This window comes from Accipiter gentilis, chromosome 4 (assembly GCF_929443795.1).
Source record: "Accipiter gentilis chromosome 4, bAccGen1.1, whole genome shotgun sequence".
NCBI classification, from domain to species: domain Eukaryota; kingdom Metazoa; phylum Chordata; class Aves; order Accipitriformes; family Accipitridae; genus Astur; species Astur gentilis.
Genome location: NC_064883.1, coordinates 27847223 through 27867002, shown reverse-complemented (window position 1 = coordinate 27867002; position 19780 = coordinate 27847223). Strand labels below are relative to the sequence as shown.

At 36.7% G+C, this 19780-nt stretch overlaps 1 protein-coding gene across 3 annotated transcripts in view; it reads left to right on the top strand.

The window, feature by feature from the left end:
• Positions 1-19780, top strand: part of PIP4K2A (phosphatidylinositol-5-phosphate 4-kinase type 2 alpha) — a 114920-nt gene that overhangs the window by 51905 nt on the left and 43235 nt on the right. For all 3 annotated transcript variants that reach the window (XM_049798216.1, XM_049798215.1, XM_049798214.1), the window contains exons 2-3: positions 11232-11329; positions 12442-12538. In XM_049798216.1, coding sequence (XP_049654173.1) covers positions 11232-11329; positions 12442-12538 — 195 coding nt within the window. The remainder of the gene's footprint in view (positions 1-11231; positions 11330-12441; positions 12539-19780) is intronic.

Here is a 19780-nt window from a genome sequence, read left to right as displayed (position 1 = left end):
CATTATTCAGAGCTCTTAATTATTTTTTTTTAATTTGCATTGGAGAATTTCCTATATTAAGATTAGCATTAATGGTTGAAAATGCATGTTGGTAGCTCAGGGCTTTTCTTTATTAATTTATTTATATGTATATGTGTGTGTAAAATATGTATATATGTATATGAAATTCTTGCTTAGGGGCAAATTAAATCTGTTAAGTGTTTTTTAATTTGGGTTTTCAAGTATGAAAATAATCAAAAAGCTAGGTTTTCTTTTGCATACTGTTCATCAGCAATACATAGCCTGACTCAGACGTGAGAGAGAGTTTCTGTGGGCTGGTTCTGCTCTCTGAGTCTTGCAAATGTGATTCTGGAGTCCAGGAGAGGAAATGAGTGGCAGCTGATCAAATACTGGCATCAACCACCTAATCATGGGAAATGCTTTTTGACTGGATTCAGAACAATGTTACCATGGATGATAGCGTAGTAGAACATATTACAGAAAATTTCTTATCTTTACAGTAAAAGTGATGTTTTGTTGTCGCCATGCTTACTGAATGACAAAGTTTGGTAATTTCTGTTTGATCTCCCTTCAGAGGCACTGTGACACTGGTGTATGTTCAGATTAACGGCACTGAAACCACCAGAGTTGCTTTTTATTTATGGGCTATGACAAATATAAATAGAAAGCGGATTTATGTTCTCTTGCCTATTGAATGTGTGCTATTGTCCCCCTAAGCTCATGAAATCCTCCCATAACAAAAGTGACCTGTAAACTGAGGAAAAAAGGTCATGCAATTATAGTGTGTTGCTTTTACCAAATTATATTTTATTTTGCATCAAGGGATAAAAAAGATGTTTACCTTGAGTTGTATAATCATTTCAGCACCCAATTTAATTGGACTAGGAGGGTGACGGTACTTGAGAGTCAGTGACCCCCTGGCAGCTCTGCTGCACCCTCCCCTCACCCCCCTCTTCTTCTGTGAGGCCAGGAAGGCTTTCTGGGGCTACGAAATACAAGGCAGTAATTGAAATACTCGGCCTGCAGCAAAATGAACATTGCAGTTGTTATATCTGGGCAGTTAATATCCAATAAGTAATGATAATAAATCCATGAAATTTTGTATATAGCATTACTGCCAAAATAAATTGGGATTCTGTGTGGAAAAACCATATCCAGAGCAGAAGCAAAACCTGGCTCACTGTAAACACGCTAGGATATTGTTCTTTCCCAAACATTGAACAACTGGCACATAAACTCACTGCTTCAGTAGCCAGAAGCTGCATAGTATGTATGTGAATGAATGTGTATTTTAATGTCTGTGAGTAGGGAAGAGTAATGCATGTTTAGAAACTGTATATGGAAGAACAAGTAAGGATTCCTGCCTCAATGACCACAGAAGAGGTGGACAGGAAAGTGCTAAAACAACACTTAAACAATCACAAATGTCTGTTCTGAGGTTGCTACACAGCTCAGGCTCTTTTTGGTTTCCTTGGGACTTAAGGTCTTTCTTATGTCCTACCAGGAGCTGTGGCGCTGTCCTGACTAGCAACAACTTTTGCTTTTGCTCTGACAGCATTTTCATAAACAGAGCCCATACAGTGGCTTCATGCAGCAAAAAATGTCTGGATGGCATGCTGATAAAATCTGGAAGACTGGTAACCCTCTCAGGTGACTACAAACCTATTAGCCTGACCTCAGGCATTACACTACTTTGAAGTAAAAAATTACATGGTAAATGGAGGAGGAATACAGCGCAACCAAGATGCAGGGAGATAAATGAAGGGATTTCTCTAAACCAAGGAAACGCAATACTTACCCGTTTGGACTGCTAGTACAATATTTTGCATGTTGCTGAATGGAAAATTCTTACTTCTCCTGGAGGATATAGGTTGAGAGCTAAAAAATGTTGTTTTAGCTGAAGGCTAACGTGTGCTGGCAGAGCAAGTTCTGTACATTGTGCTCTCTGATTACTCTGGAAGGTCCATGTCACCAAGAATAGCTGCTGTGCCGCTTTACAGAACAGTTAAATACTTGTAGTATGACCTTTGTGTACTTGCTTCTGGTGTCACTCGTGTTCAGTTAATTAACTTCATAAATTAGATTTGTATAATGCACACGGTATTGCTTGTGTTTTCAGAAAATTTGCCTCACGGCTTCAGCCTTCACCTAATGCATAGTCAGAAATGGCCAGAAGGAATCATGTTTTAATGTCATCTTTTCACAAGTCAACAGTTTCCTAAATAATGACATATTTGTGAGGTTGGAATATGTGACAGCACATTAAAGCGTGTTACCAAAAAGCCTATTCACAAGTTGGGTTTTCCTTCTCCTTAATTATTATTAACGATGGTAATAATAATAATAATGTGAAGTACATGCCATCATTATGCCAGTGTAAAAGTAACCAAAACATTTGGCTTTTCTACATTTGTTATTGCTTCTGAACAATAATGAAGCCCATCTGATCCCTTAAATTGTTGCTATATGGCATTTATGCTGCGGCCATCCCAGTTTGTTGTTCTCAGGCAGGATGCTCTTAAAGCCTTTCTCTTTATTAAGCAGCTGAGTTGCATGTGTTATATGTGAAATGGTTCCTTAGGTTTCTTTTCCCATTATATTTTGCCTTTCCTTGTTGAAGAGAATTTTTTTTTCTATTGAATTCCGTTTTGCAGTTATAGCATTCAGGTAAGGCTTTACAGCATCTCTGTATTTGTTCAGCTGGTTAGGGGAATTTTGTGTTTCACTGCATGGACTCATTTTTCCTGTTCAGAAATGTTATACTTGAAAAGCATGATCTTAAAAGCTGTTATGAGAGGTGAGCATTATTTAATAGACTCCTTTAAGTGTGTTTTCTGTTTGGTTGGTTGGTCAGTTTGGTTGTTTTCCAAATCTGAGTAACATGATTCATGGAATATAAGTGTAATTTTAGTTCATTTTGTTCCTGCCTGTTGAACTCTTCTTCCAGAATCCACAATACATCATTTAGAAAATCAGAAGAACATTTATCTGTGAGTTGTAGATTACTCTGTATATAGAATTTAAGTTATTTTCATTAAACCTTTCCCTATATCATAAATAAATGCTTGGTGCCTCCTAGCATCCTCCTCTTTTTAGGCATTCTCTTGTGAAGCTTTCAAGACAAAGCCAAGTGAACTTAAAGTTTATCTGTTGCTAGATAAGCATTTTGTTCTTTAATTAGAATAGTATAGACCAGATTGATGTCAGACCTTGTGACAGGTATGTGTATTTTAAATCAGTATTTCAAACAATAACTGAAGATACCTATTGCTATGAAAGGTTGTATTAAAGTGCACCAACTTCGCAGCACACAAATTGAAGTTTAAAAAAGATGACTTGAGATATTTCTGCTCAAGAAATAAAATGTTCTTTTATCAATTTTGTGGCAAGCCCACTAGCTAATAGCTTGCAAATTGCTAAATTGTCTGAGCGGTATGCCTTGTCTTGTTTTCTTCTTAGCTATGACATTAGCAAACAAGGATGAGCTCATCTGTATTGTGTGCATCACAACTCATCCAAATCTGAAGGACTTTCATTGCTTTACAATTTCCTTTTGGACTGAGACTGCACTTTATTTTTTTTTGTACCATTTGCTACTCAAACTGTGTTGCATGTCAAAAATCTCCGCCACAAAGAAGTCACGTTTCTATTACTCTGTTTTCCACTTCATTAATGTGCACTAGTATCTTTGTACATACTGTTGCATTTGTCTTAGGTTTTTAGGAGAAAGGTGCATTATCATGACAGGCATTATATCTGAGTCGCTTAATTCATATTTTGTCTGATTATTTGGCACATTATGAAGTGTTAATTTTTGCACTCGCTGAAAGGTGTAAGCAGATTTACAGGAAGTTTAACCAAATCTGTAGAAATGTGGCTTTACGTTTGTCTGACAGTATACAGCAGATGTTCTGGGTTTTCTAGACTGTGCAAATGTCCAAAAGGCTTAAAAACTTGCATCAAAACATTTGTAAAGGGAATGTGATTTTGGTGCTTTTCTTGCAGGTTCTTTAAACATTGTCACTCCAAACTCTGAACAGCAGTGATAACCAAGCTATAAAATCCTTCTTTTGGATTTTGGGCCCTGATATTCCAAATTTAAACACCAAGAAATGAATGCTCTTCAAAACCATTTTTTTCCCTCTGTTTTGGGACTGTATTTGGTATGTCACAATATCCTGTTCGGAGCTTTCTCGGGTATGTCACAATATCCTGTTTTTCACATGGATGCATGTAGTAGGGACCTTCCCTCCCCAAAGATATCCTTGCACTGTTGAAAACAGCAACTAAAAAGTCTCATGAAAACATTTGGGGTATGCTGTGAAATTTTTTGGTTTGTTTTTTTAATTCAAAGGCAGACAGACCATAAGACTTCAGAAAAGTCCTGCTACTTTTTTGATAAAAAGTAAATAAGCTGTAATTGATGTGTTCATTTCTCAGAATTTCTAAATCCGTGAAGTGTATTTAATATTTTTGTAAAGTATTTCGGATGTTCTGTGTTTGGTACTTTGGGAAAAGTATGTGCTTCTGCATTAAGGCAATTTGAAAAACATTTGATTCAATTTGGCCTACTTTTCTAGTATTAGATTACTGAATTTCATTGAAAGCCAACAGTCTAATGACAGGTATCACCTGAACTGTAAATACATGAAGGTGCTCCAGTCATTACTGGTAGATGTTTTGAGACATGTAAAACTTCAACGCCTATTACTCTGGCAGGTAGGTAGGCTTTTATGTTGGTTTGGGTTGTTATTTTTCTCTCCATATACCTTAAATTAAAATGATCCTAAAGACTCAGAGAACATTAAATGCTTTACCTTATGTTTTTCTTAGTCATATAATTGCTTAAATTTCAGGACTTGTTTCTATATAGGTAACCAGAAATTACTTATATAGGAGAAATCTCCTATGCCATTTAAACTCCTAGCACATTGTGTAGCTTATAAAAAAAACAGTCTGGGTGTAGATATTTTTTACCTTGTGCTTTTGGCTGGGGGGGGGGGAGGGGGGATGGGGAGATTAATTTTTGTGTGATTGAAATGATGAAAACCTCATTTAAAACAAATTAAGGAGTATTTTGCTGAACTGATTTATTTCTCTACAGCAGAACTTAGCTTAACCTTTTATTTCTCGTGCAAGAATGGCTTTGAGTGTAATTTAAACTGTCAAATGACATTTATCAAATGATGGCTTTGCCCTGTAACAGGCAAATGTCTTCCACAAAATCGATTAGCTGCTGACCTCATCCACCCTTTTCAGACCCTTCAAGGTAGATTTCAAAGAGTTGTAAAATAATCACTTCACTTTCAGTTTATACTTCAACACAAGGCGTTTACTGTCCTGGTAGCGATACTGCAGCATGTTCCACATCTGGGGAGAGGAGGATGTAAATGCCTGCCTATAGCTCTGCCTGTCACCACCCGGCCCGTTGTGCTTTAACCGAAACCCTTACGCCTTGCAAAATAGGAACAGCTTTGGAAATGGCTTTTTACAGGATAATAGAATGAATAAGATTAAGAAACTTTATCTTCTAGATGATAGTGCTCTAATAATCAGGAAAATGCTGTTTGGTAAGACCTGCAGGGTGTTCAGTTATCAAGAAGGTGCTGGAAGAATGAAGGATAACAGTATCCTAGATGTGAAATTTTATACCCCAAACAGTTTTCCTCTGTTGTGTTCTTGTTCTGCAGCCTTGTTTTGTAAGAGCAATCCATTAGAAGCCGATAGGCTTGTTTTTGCAAGCATTGACCTACCGGTACATGAATTAACTGTGCCTTTGAAGAAGTCTGCGGCCCTGTCAAAATGGTGACTCCTTGTCTGAACAAAAAGTAGTCTGATATTTTTTTCTCTTCAGAGCTCTGTGTTAAGTTTCCTTGCCAAAGAAGAAACTGAGATGCAGAAAGCAAATCGGGAACATAAAAATCTTAGAACTGCTGGTGGTGTTGAAAGTTCAATTCTATTTTTAGACCTAAATAATTTATTTCTTCCAAAGTCTCTTCTACTCTCACTTCTTCCAAAATCTTTAAATCACAAATTTGTGAAAAATGCACTTGACTTTCTCTGAGTAACAAACCAATTGTAGCTTGTTTGTCTCAGGAGTTAGACTGCTGTGAATTGGCTTTCAGTTCAGAGAGCTGGGAGATAAACAGAGCTGAAAAGAAAGTAGCACTTCCACAACTTTAGCCACATCCAGCATCCAGAGGAGCAGATTTTCCTGTGTGTGAAACTGCCAAGAGCCATAACTGCAATTGAGATGTTTTATCAAGCTGTTCTGTGTGAAAACACCTCATCCCCCCCATAGGTTCAGCCAGCGAGTTTGGCTGGCTGATATGTTAAATTAATAAGAAACAGTATCTATGCTGAATATTAAAGCTGAGATACTGAATACAAGAAACCATGTACAGAATGAAGGCTTTAAATAGCAAGAGAGTTTCAGAAGGAACCACTAGGCATTGCTAAGTAGTCTGCATGTGATTTCTGACGTGCTTGGGATGAAATTTTGGACACTGATGTACGTGGCTTCTTTGATTTTGTATGGTTGTTTGGGTTTGGGGTTTGTTTTTTTAATTAATAATACCAGCTGAAATGTGTTACACAGGTTTCTTGCTGCAGCATCATAGAGATAGGCATCAGCTTGTATCTGTTGGAGAACAGGATCGTTGTTCTGGCTCCTCTAGCTAAATATGCAATATATGCTGTAAATTGCCTTTATTATATGCTGCTTAAATATCTCATTGTCTGCTTTGCATACAAGCAATTTATTGCTGCTTATGTTCTGACAGAATGAAAACTAATGTTTAATTATGCATTGCCCTAGTAATGTGGTGTTTAGGGTGAATGTATCTGAATTAAATAAGGGCCATTAATAATGCCTAACAATTTATGATATATTCATTGCGTGATTTCAAATCATATAAATTAGAGAAGCTTATTTGAAATGTCACAAATATAAGATGGCTTTGTGGGAACACTTCTCTGTGTGCTAATTTCAGAATCATTACCAGCTGAGTCTTACTATTTATTCAATGTCCAGTAGGCTTTTATTATTCCCTTATTTGCAGTTTAATTACAACCTCTGTTTTCCTGACAGTGTGAATTCAATCCTAAACCTGCAGGAGCAAAATGAGTTGCAATCAGCCGGTTTTTGCCTGAAAGCCTCCTTTCGCTTCGGCCCCCTCCCACCTGCCATGACTGAGCCACAGCTCTGAGCAGATCTCTACAGCCACAATTTTTTGTACAAAGTGTTTAAAGGGGCGATGCCAGTCTAAGGCTTTTTTAAATTGTTCTTCCGTAAAACTCGTAAGTTGTGGGGGATGTCTCCGTCTCACATAACCACCTGGTTTTATACCAATATCACAGAAGATATTTGAACAAATTACTTAAAGGGAGGTTTCTGGGTCACTTATTAATACCTTGTGTGCATGAGTTTACAAATGTTATTAATAGACATGAGTTATTATACATAATATGCACGGTTACTGCGCAACTAAAATCTTAGTCATTTATATTTAAAATAATCCATTCTCTAAGGCTATTATATGGGATTTAAATTCCTCAAAGATATAGTAAGCATTGTCTTTTTCAAATAAGACAAACTGCAGCAAAACTTTGCATTGGCAACAACAAATCAAGGCGGTTAAAGGATGTAGGTTGCATGGCTAGAAGAACTTTCTCACTATGATGCACATGCATTTATTGTAGAAATGCTGTAAATGTGGGCTCTCTTAGAAGTAGTTGTAATTAAATGAATGTTTTATCCTGAGTCCTCAGCAACAAGTCAGTCCTCTGTCCAGTGAGCTCTTTCTGCTTCATTTATGCGTTGTGATTCTCTCTTGTGGGAAATTATTTCTTGCTTATGATTTTGTTACATTCAGAAGCACTCCTTAGAGGAAAATGGGTATTTCTTATGTAATTATTACAGCTATTGTAACACAGTTTCTGTTGTAATTGGGAATACTGAACTTTCATCCTCACAGTCACATTTCCTTTGCTATTGCTAAGGGAGCTAGCTGTATTTAGAGGGTAACATGAAGAGATGCCCATAATACTTGGCAAAGGTATCACATGCATCTTACTTAAAATATTCTGTCATGCTTGACTTGCAAACGCAGAAAAACAAAATTTTCATCTGAAATGAGTTGGAAGGCTCAAAATGTTGTCTTTGTGTTTCATATTTAGTCTCTTTCAGATGTGACTTTTTCTTTACATGGTGATGGCAAAGTGGAGAATTGATCCCTCTGACCTTTTCCTTTTCAAGAGCTGTTTGGGGGAGAGTTTAGTTTTTGTTTCTTCTCTCTGCCCCACACCACACCGTCCCCATCCCCCCCCCAATGACATGGATATTCTTTTCTGTCTTGTGTGCACTTTGCGATCTGGCCTTATCAAATCTATCCAAAAAATGTACTATTGCACCAAGAACCAGATCTTGCACTTGAAGGGTTTAAATTAATTAATGGCCTGTGCTGCTGGGACATGCCATTACTCAGCTGGTGTGCTATACCAAAGGTCATTTCTACTGTGTGTTCATCACTTGCTTTTTTATTTTCCTCTTCTGCTAGAGAGGAATTCCCTAAAATATTAGAAAAATTACTTTTACATACCTCAAAGTTGGATGAATCTTGGGGAAAAAAAAAAAGAAAAAAGAAAACAACAACAAAAAAAAAAAAAAAGAAAAAAAAAAGAAACCAACACCCCTCAAAACCCAAAACAAAATAACCCAAACCTGCTCTTAGTCTGCATTTTTTTTTCCTAACTGGGGGTTGGGGAGGTGGGAGGAGTGTACATTCACATCTTGTAAGGAACTTCCTAGAAGTATTTTGGAAATTTTGCTTAGAATAAAACAATCTCTAAAGTATGCAAATATGGGCACATTTGGCTATGTTACTCTCTTATGTAGATGGCATTTGTAGGGCCTACAGGTACAATTAAAACTCTGCCATTATAGCACAAATGTAAATATTGGCAGCATGAAAGCAAATCTATAGATGTATCCAGAGAAACTTTACATCAACAAATTGAGAAAGCAAATGCATGTAAAAATTTGATCAATGCCATTTTAATAATCTAAAATTCAAATTTGCAAGCAAACCTCTTGTTACTGTAGATGATTGAAGATGTATGAATTCAGCATTATTGACAGTATTCAACAGAAGATGTTCTTGGGATCACTTTTTGTTAGAATGTATGTGAATGTATCTTATCCCTCGTTCAGGCATGGAATTTGTTGTATGATCTGGCATTCTAAAAGAGTGGGTAATTTTGTATAAGCAAATCTAAAGTTTCATATCTCTGTGCAATATATCTACTTGTGCCTAGTTTTATTTGTACAACAGCTAGACTAGTTCGGCAGGCTCATGAACCTGCCCTGTGGTTTCAGGGTGAAATTGATGTACGGTGATATCAACTGTAGTAAAGAGCATGTGTGTTAGATATAGTGATTGTCGATCAATGTTTTGTTATTTTATGTCGTATTTAATGAGGTGTCAGCATGATTTATTAGGTTTGTACAGCTGTGTTTTCAAAAATTTACTGGAGTTTCTTCTTTCTCTCCCTTTGGAAGGAGGAAAGAGCATTCTTCCTACAATTCCAAGGAGCAGAGCACATTCAGCCCATCCCAAACATCTTTTTACTTACTTTCTCTGCTCTGCTATATAACTGCCATGCCTCTATCTAGAGCTTTTCAGGCTTTCCAAAGAAGCATTCTGTAAAGTAAATTCAACAGATTTTATCAGTTTTCTTGTGGGCTGCAGGGATCTGAATAATAAAAATGAGACGTGCAAGGGAATGTCACTGGGACTGGAAAGTACTGTAAAGTGATGAGGCTGCCTGACCTGCCTGCTTCCATTGGTTGCTTTCCTCTGTTTAAGAGCTAAAAGGCTCCTCACTGTTTTCTTATTTTGTTTAACTTCAGTTCCTCAAAAGGTCATACTTGCAGTGAATGCAGTTTTTTCCTCCAATGTTTATAACCTATAGCTGCTTCAGTGAAGGTTTCTCCAAAAGCCTCTCTTAAGCAGGATAGCATTTACAGGCAACTAACAGCTTCCTAGTTGGAAAACAGTGTTTGATAAGCAGTGCTAAGAGCAGAGGAGCACCCCTGTGTTGCTATATCCACCCCTAGTGTGCATTTATATTAATATACAGTGGGTTTTCCTCCAAACCCTGTAGAAAACTGCTGAAGCAGAACATGCTCTGCATGAGCAAAAAGATTTGACCAGGTAAATTGAGGCGCGTTACCAGGGTGTAGAGCACCATAAGAACATAGGTAAAATGTATGTCATGGATGTTTGGTGACTGTTGTAATGGGTATCTCATTCATTATTTGAAAGAACCATTGCAAGCTAACAATTCTCTGTCTTACGTTTATCATGTTTCAGTTAAAATTTACTAAAATAAGGATAGATTAACACATGCACTAATAAAAACATGCCTACCAACTAGGTAATGGCAAAGTTGTCTACATTTTATCATAAAGATGTGGTCAGAAGTGGATTTCAAATAGGTATGAAAAACCCTGTTCTTGAAAAGAATGACTATTTATTTCAATGCTAGAAAGAATAGACGGTCCCCATAAATATAACAAAATAAGAAAAACATTAGAACTTACTTCTCCATCTATTTTCTAAGCAAAAATTTAGCTATTTAAATAGTTTGTCTGACTTGAACAATCAAAAAAATGCCTCAATGCTGTGACTTGCAAAAACTTGGCTGAGTTCTGCACTAGTGTAAGTAACAAACCTCTGCTTATTTAGCCCAAAGTGTGTGTGTTCACGTGTAAGCAAAATTTCACTCTGTTTTCTGTGAATAGTTCAAGACACAGACACGTAAGACTACTTCATAAGCTGCAAAGGTAAATAGTAATTTGAATTATAGAATTTGAATTATCTTCTGAAAGTGTAGCTTAATTGACGAAACAAGAACATTGGGATTAAAGACCATTTTGCTGGCATCCTCACTGACCTTCCATAAAAAGTACACTCCAGGTGTGCTTTCAAGTGCTTTTTTTCCTGAAAGTAGTATAAATATGGAATGCTGTTTCTTCTTTTCCAAAGTGTCAATCTTGTGATTAAATTTAATATGGAAAGAATAAAACTGCTTTTGCATTCTTCTTTTGCTTACACTGACTCCCAGGACCTATACACAAGAAATAATAGACTGAATAACATTTTCGTAATTAAGACACATGCAGCATCTTTGCAAAGACATCGCAACTAAATATATTCTGTTTTCTCTAGATCAATGAACTGAGCCATGTTCAAATCCCTGTTATGTTGATGCCAGATGATTTCAAAGCATACTCAAAGATAAAGGTGGACAATCACCTTTTCAACAAGTAAGTACAAGTAACAATTCTTTGTAGAAGTGGATAGTGGCAGTGATATTTTTATGAAGTACTATGAACTCTGTTATTTTTCAGTTCATGGGAATGAAGTTTTGATGATTAAGTTAATCCTGCGATAAACATAACCATCTGTGCTGTTCTGATGCAACAGCAAGGGCCGCTGGGTAGTATTTTTCCTCCATATGATTTATTATTGCCTTATTAGTATCTTACATATCGAAGGCAATCCTTTCTTGGTGTGATTATTTATGGCTGATATAAGCATTTATTTGGGTATTTTTAAAAACATAAAATCACGTGCATATACTTTTTATTGAATGAAATATTTGAACAAGAATGAGAATTTAAAGCATATGTCAAAGCTGAATAATGTTCAGCTTTTTTTATAATCCATAATACAAAATCATACCAATCACACAGAAGCTCCAAAATTAAGATTGTTTCATGTAATATCTACTTCTCTCAAAAATAAAATGCTTCATGAATAGTATGTACAGATAAACAAAACTGTTAATGCTGGTTTTTGTATAACCTGAATTTTATTCAAGAATATATTTTGGAAAAGGAAGTATTATGCTACTTTAGATCTTCTGTTCTGTGGCAAAGGTCAAAATAACTTTTCTCATGTCTAAGTCTGAAATTAACACTAGGATATTAAAAACAGCCCTGTACTGAATGAGTCCATTTTTTTTTAAGCTTTGGTACTGTCAATACTTTCTGGTGTCACAGACAGTATAGTAATTCTTGTATAATTCAATCTAAGATTTCACCTTTGAAGTAGTTTTAGGTCAATGGGAAAGCATTCTTTTCTGCTTTTGAGCTCAGGTTCCAAAGTTACCAAAATATAGTTTGTGTTTATCGCATCCAGTTATGTTGTAGCTTGTTAGAGACAAATATGTATAAATCCATTCAATATTGTAAAGAAAAAGAAAAGAACACAGTGAGACCAAATCTCACTGAAAAAAAGAAAGCATTAGAAGAGAGATTGTAAATCTCCTTGTCCTCTGCTTTGTATGAACTGAACAGAATTGAGACAGAATACTCTAGAGTTACTCATTACAAATGCAGGTTAATGAAGTTGATTTGGTTTTATATTCTTTCAGAGAAAACATGCCAAGTCATTTCAAATTTAAGGAATATTGTCCAATGGTTTTCCGAAATCTGAGAGAGAGGTTTGGAATTGATGATCAAGACTTTCAGGTAAGTTCTTCAAAATGCCTAAACCAGCGGTTAGATGGATTTAAAAGATTAGTAATGCTGCAGTTGTGAACAAGCAGGCCAATGTGCTGAATTAGTTATTTAAGTTGGAGGAAAAACTAAGGGAAAAAGAAGGCATTCTTTCTACTCCTTCCCCACCAGCAAGCAGAACATTTCTGTTTTCCTCTTTGCCTGCCCCAGCTGTCTTCTGGTTCCTACCCTTGGCTATCTTTAGTCCTCTGTGTTTCCCATTAGAGTACCTCCCAGTCATAAGCCATGTTATTAAAACTGGAGGGTGATACTTCTTGCAATAGGAAGAAAAAACAATGTCTGGACACTACTGACAAGAGATGCTATGTTCAGCTGGGTCACTTAGATAACAGTTGCTTCGATGGTGTTGTCTGTGTGACATGTGGTTTCTGAAACGACCACAGCTTTTTTTTTAATTCATACTCTTTTTGTTTAGAAAAGAGTGACCCGTGGCCTGCTAACTTCATGCTGCTTCATCATGTCTCCTTTTCCCCTTGTTGTGAGGATCTGGAGACAAATCGCTTGTATAGAGCAGATACAGCAAAACAAGAAATTGCTCTAGACTTGGCAGGGTTGTTCCTCGCAGTCAAAACTTCTTTCTGTCTTTGCAAAAGAAAGTTCTCAAAGTCTGCTTCAGTCTGATTTGCCAATGCTCACCGACAATTCCCTTTTCCATTAACTGTTCCTAATGGATACTGTTTCAGTCACAGGGGTAATTCCTTCTGCAGTCACGCTGCAAGATGTCCTGTCCTAAAGAGCACTTGCTGTGTAACCCAGTGCTGCTTCCTCTCATGCTCCTTTGCTCTTTCAAACTATTTTGATGTGGGCTGCAGTTGTATTTGGGCTGCAGTTGTATTTGTAGCCTGTCACGAAGATATATTAAGAGAAGATACTTAGTAAATGGTTTCAAGTAGCTAAACAAATTGTACAAAATGCATTTGTACAGTTAACACTCCCATTCTTGCTACATAGAGCAGACTGAATACTGCAGCAAAAATCTACACCTAAGTCCTTCAACTATCCTTTTTACCAGTTTTCCCCTTTTCAATATAAAGCAATGTGTTAGAATGCATAGGTGGGTTAAAACATGCTTGCGGAGGTGTAGATGGAGATCAGGTTATGGATCTCGGTACATGCCCACTGTAACTTTGGTAAGGCATTTTGCCAGTAGATAGAGAAAAGGGTTGGCTTGGGTTTTTTTGGTAGAGCTGTCGTGATCCTATCACATGATTTTTCATTATCCTGTTTACTGATGAACTGTTTAAGAGGAAATACTCCAAGACTCAGGCCAACAGTTGAAACAGTTATATCAGATTGCATTCCTGATTTGATTTTCCTGATGGACCAAAGAGGATCTTGTTTGGGAAGTTATTTGATCCCTTAATATGAAGATTTCCTTTTTATTGACAAAAGAAAAGGATCATTGTGTCAGAGAGGAAGGACAGGTGGTTGCTCCTAAACGTAAAATTATGGTGTTGGCTCATGCTTGCTTTTTTAGTAAATATATATTAGAAGACTGTCATTAGTTAAAACTGGCAAACTTAGCATAATCAAAAACGCTACATTCCACAGCACTGTGAAATGTTTCCATCTGCACTGCTGTTCTACAACAGAAATTCCTGTTGTAACTATGTTATACTGCTGTTTGGATTTATTAATTATAACAATGATAAAACAAAGGATTATCACTAAATAAAATGTCTGTATTTTCAGATTAAAAACAAAAATACTTGTTTGTAGCTATGTGGTTTGGGGTTTTTGACAACGTAACCAAACAAAAAAAAAAAAAAAGAAGAAAATATAAGCACATCCTGGTTTTTAATTCAACAAAATTAGGTATTAGTTAGAAAAAATCTTCAGTGCTATTTAGTATTTCAAGGATATTTAGTGAAAAAACATGAGATAGTTAATATTAATTTTGACCCGAAGGAAGGCAATGTCTGCATTCACTATTCTTTTTTTCCTCAACCAAAGCAATTTATCACTCTGAATTCTTATTCTACTGGACTGTTCTGATTTTTTTTTTTAAATGCTCAAAGTAGTAATGTATTTTGAACACACTTTCAAAATCAAATTGTTTTTACAGAAATACACATAAATGAAAATTCAGGTCACCCCATGTGTAAGATGGGGATTATCCCTATTAAAAGTAGAAATTGCTTTCATGTTAATGTTACATGCTCTGTGATTTAAAAAGGGAATCTAGTCTGACAAAGGGAGACTCACTGTGTATACTTTTTTCCAGATAATCTTTGTCTTCAAGGAAGTTATTCCAATGAATGGTGGTTAAAATGATTGCCTTATACTCGGAGCCAAACATGAATTGGAAAAAGCCTGTGCAGCATTGAGCCGAGGGAAGGCTTATGGAAGAGATAGCAAATAACTTTCTCTGGATAGTTTTTCTTATATAATGATTTTCAGGAAGGGAACGATTTTCAGTTGTGAACAATGTCATTCCCATTATTGAGCAAGATAGGATTGGTTTCGATAAATAAACCCAGTTACCATGTTCATTAGTCAGACACATCAGTTTAAATCAGGAAGAACATTAATTTAGAATGTTTTTGTTTTCAGAATGTTCTGCAGATATCCTTGATGAGTTGTTCCAGAGGGCAGATAGTGCTTACTTATAAGGAAAGACTAAAAAGAACCCTACCTCATGAAAAGAATTTGGTAGTGTATGCTCTAATTACTAGGCAACACATATTTTAATTCTTGACACTGTATTATTCACTTCGTACAGTAGTTTTGTGTACTGCTTAACACATAGGCTTAGTTCGCATATGAAATGGTTAGTACAGGGATCTTCTCTTACAGAGGTCTCCTCTTATCCCTGAAGAGAGATTTAAATCTCATACAGTTTTTTTTCCTACAAGTAGTCTGACTTCAGAGTCAGGGGAATTCCTTGAATTGTATATGGTTCATGCCTTACAGGAAGCCATTTCTAGAAATGGCAATTACAGTTCCTATAATGGACTCCCTTCCTTCACATAGCCAACCAACTCCTTTTTTGAGGCAGTTTTGGTAATCTGTACTATATCTGTCTGTCTTTCATAGCTAGTTGGGCATCTCTGAGAGACATTTTGATTAGTATGGAACTAGGATTAAAGTTTCATGGACATACATGTGTGGTTGCTAATACTGAGTGGGGTTTTTTGGTGATTCATTCTTTATTATGGACAGCAATGTGGAAAACACAGTATGAAGTTAGTTAAACCTTGAGCTTTATTCAAAGGTCGCCTATAGAAACTTGTTATGACAAATTAAGTCATCAATCTAGATTAAGAAACTTTGTTCTTATGTCAAAAAAATCTTTTATTAGATCCTGATCTTCCTTCTTGGTGATCACATATTACTAAGATACTTATTGCATCAAATTAAAAAATGGTCTGGCTGGTTTTGCTTAGAAAGGGAAACACAAGTGATTATTAGTTAGTATGAATCAAAATTGCATTTGAATAATGGAAAAACTTTAAAACCATTTTAACCACTTATACAGACTATAAATTGTCAAAGGTAAAGAGATTATTGTTTTGCTTTGTGCTGTTGGACGTTACAAGTAAGTACGTATGGATCTCAGACTGAAGATGATTTTCAAAGTGTCAAAGTAATTCCACAAGCCAGAGCATTAAATAATGACAGATTTTGCCTTGATAGGGTAAATTATCTTGGTCTTGTATTTTTGTTGGTGTCTTCTTATTTCGTTGAAAAAGACTCCTTAACTCTTGAGATCCTTGTAACATTGATAGGAAAATACTTGAGAGGATTAACTGTTCCTAACAGAAAAGAAAAAAAATGGATTAGAAAACAGATGTCAAATTAAATTCCTCACTGCAGATCTAAATTAATTTTTAATTTCTGTGTTCCCCCATTGGTTTCACAAAGGTTATTCTACAGAAAGGACTCTTTCCAAAATATATGGAGTAGCTGTTGTAACTTCAGAGTTTCTTTTCAACTCGGTTGACATAATTTCTTATTGTACAAAATCCAAGAGTACAATTCTGTCAGAAGAATTATAGGACTAGCTTCTGTAAACTGCAAAATTATGAGAGATTAACAGGCAAGCAGCTAGCTTAACGCCCTCCACAAACTCTAGAAAAATAGGCTCTACTACTGTTACAAATGCTTCTGCTGCTGTTGCTCTGGAAAAGGAAACTTAACTTTACTATGTTCCAACACATCTGTTCTTGCTTAAAGTTATTGCTGAATCCTACATCTGGATTCTGCTAGGCAAAAGAGGGAGACTGGGTTCTTGCCCAATAAAATACAATTGCTCATACCAGAGGGCACCAATGTCCCCGTGTACCTAATGAGACTTCTGCTGGGGACGGGGGTGAGCACAACTGATTTCCCTTAAAGTTTTAGTACTTAGTGTAATAGGAGACATGCTCAGATCTGACTTTGCCTGTCTGCTGGAGCAGTTTGTAGAGGTTCTCTGTACAGGACAAAAGAATTCATAAAGAACTTTTAGCAGATGGTCTATAAGTTCTTTTTAATTTAAGAGATGCTTATTATTTCACTATGTGCATTTTTCCTTATGAAAGATTAAAATCTAAAATGAAAATTGAGAATTCCTGCTTTTAAGCAATTTCCCTAATAAAAAAAATATGAACTCAATATCTTTCATTTCTCCTGACATGGGTGTCTCCTTACATTTCATTATCTCTCACAGCTTTCTATACAGACAGATTTATAGTCCAGACTCTAATATGACATCAGGAAAATAATGCAAATTCTAGGTCTATTTTTCAGAGGTCAGCCTTTAATATAATTTTCTTTTTAAGTATCTAAACTTCAGATCACCTAAATTCTTGTCAACCTATTAATATTTTTGCTCATTTTGTGTGACTTATCCAATTCTAAGATATCATATTAAGAGACTTAAAAACTATTTTACAATCTAAGATTATATGTTTCTTCAGAAAAACAAATATTAATCAGAGCTCTCTGCTGGTGCTTCTGCACTGAAATTCATGCCTCCATTTATTGGCCCTTGGTTTGGGAAGGAATGAGCCACCACTAGCATCAAACCACAGACAACAAGGTCAGCAATAAATATGTCAGCAACAACTATATTAGGAGTTGGATCTTCTTCCTAAGACATGATCCTTTCATTGAATGTTTAATTAAAATGCATTAAAAAAATCCTGGAAGCAAAAACTGTCTTGAAAAGAAAATACCTGTGCTGGTCATTTTAGCATGGTAGGTCACTTGTCAGTGCATAAAAAGTTCTTGAGCTCATCAATCAGATGAGGTTCCTGTAGCAGAGTGTACAGTTTGCGGATCCGAAATGGACATTAGCACCAAGATGTTCAGAACTGCTGACATCTTATTTGACGTGGACATAGGCAGTAGCAGTATTAAGGTGTTCAGCCAGCTGTACTAATGAAAACTGTGGCATTTGTGGTCTTTCCAGCATGTAAAAAGTGAAGTTTTCAGTCTGAATGTTATGTTCTAGGATTTGGTGCTTTAAGCGTGAGCCCAGATAAGAATTTACTGACTGTGGGACTTAACCTTAGTATGTATGGCAACAGAAATTTCAACCTCCAGTTTCTATTAGTTTTCCCTAGAAAAAAGCATTTAATTTGCTTTGCTTTCAGCAGTTCCTTGCCTAAACTAAGTATCATTCACAATTGGGTATTCAAACTAGGAAAAAAGTAGTTCAGCATGTGCTGGCAACATCCAAAAAATGAGCTGATAGGCACTTCCTGAGCTCATATGATGATAACCATTGAAAGTGAAGCATCAAGCCAAGCTTTGTAGGGCTGAAGAGGACAGGCTCCCATAAAAAGAGCCCTAACTCTTTCCAAAGCAAGTGCATGCCTTAAGCTGACAGCTCCAAATCCAGACCTACAGGCTCAATAGGATAACTTGATTAAGGAGAGAATCTCATGTTTTCTTCATTAAACTCTCATCCAACCAAGACAAGGAACCCATAACCTTTCTGCTGGAAGGATAGCTCAGTGCAAAAAAGAAAAAGTTGGTGTTTCACCTTCCTCTGTCAAAGTTTTTCATGTCTTTCACCACAGTAATCACTCCCTGAATGCAATTTGCTTATAAACATTCATAGATGTTCAAAGTGAGAGTGTGTACATCCACATCTTAACAAGATCATCGATATTCTGACAGGTGCACAACAGGACCAGTGCTGTCCTGTTTTCATCTTTTGGAGGTCCCATGACATTCACTGTAGGTCTCTTGTCAGCTCAAGAGCAGGGCTTTCAAGAAATCGTCATGCAGTATTGTCCATACAGCTGCCAAAGGCGAGAGGAGGTCATACCACTGAATGTGCTTGTACCATGTTACATATGTAAAGTATGTACCTGTAATACCGTACAGGTATGCTTTGCTACATGCCAGACTTCTTAAGCGCATGTCAAAGATCAGTGTTTCCTGATTACATTTCCTCATCAGTGTTTCCAGACGTGAACCTGCTCAAGAGCAACGGTAGAGTGCACAGTGCCAGTATACAAAGTAAACCCAAAAGTCTTCCCTACCTGTCGCCGTATGACAAAACCAGACATCTCTGGGTTTGGTGCTTCTGTTGTTACATTAAAACACTAGCGCTTTACCTTTCTTCTCTCTAGAAATCACTGGCAAAACACTGTCCTGAACCATCCCAGAAGTGGGCTGCTTGTTTCAAATTCCAGCAAAAAAACTTGGAGCATCTATGTCCAGTTGTATGACACTCATGTGTGTCTCTGATATGCTTCTTAATCAGTAATCCAGGTCTAATTCATCCATATCCATGATTGCTGAGGTCTTGTAACAAGAAAAAAAGGTTGGGGTGAGCTGCAGGCTTGTCTTCATGGGAAGCTGTGCATGGGCCAGGCAGCACCACTGTAACTGCTGTCACAGAAGAACAGCCAGACAGCCAGACCGTGTGTATGTAATTCTCCAACAGCGATGAACCACTGCCAGGCTTTTACACTGACCTATGATTTCAGTCATCACAGAGCATCATCTGTGCACTTGTTTTTGCCTATTCGTTCATGCAGAGCTTGCCCAGAGGCACTCTTAAATAGCCTGGGATGTGATCTGATTTGTCTTTAGGGTACGTTGGGCTTGTGAAGCTCGTTTTCGCGTTCCACGACTTTCGGATGAGATCATAGTACCAGAAACCGTTGTTTGCCTTTGTCCAGTCATCGCGAAATGGGAAAGATTTAAATCAATGAGAAGCTGTTAAGCCAGTCAGTTTGAAAGATTACTGTTCTT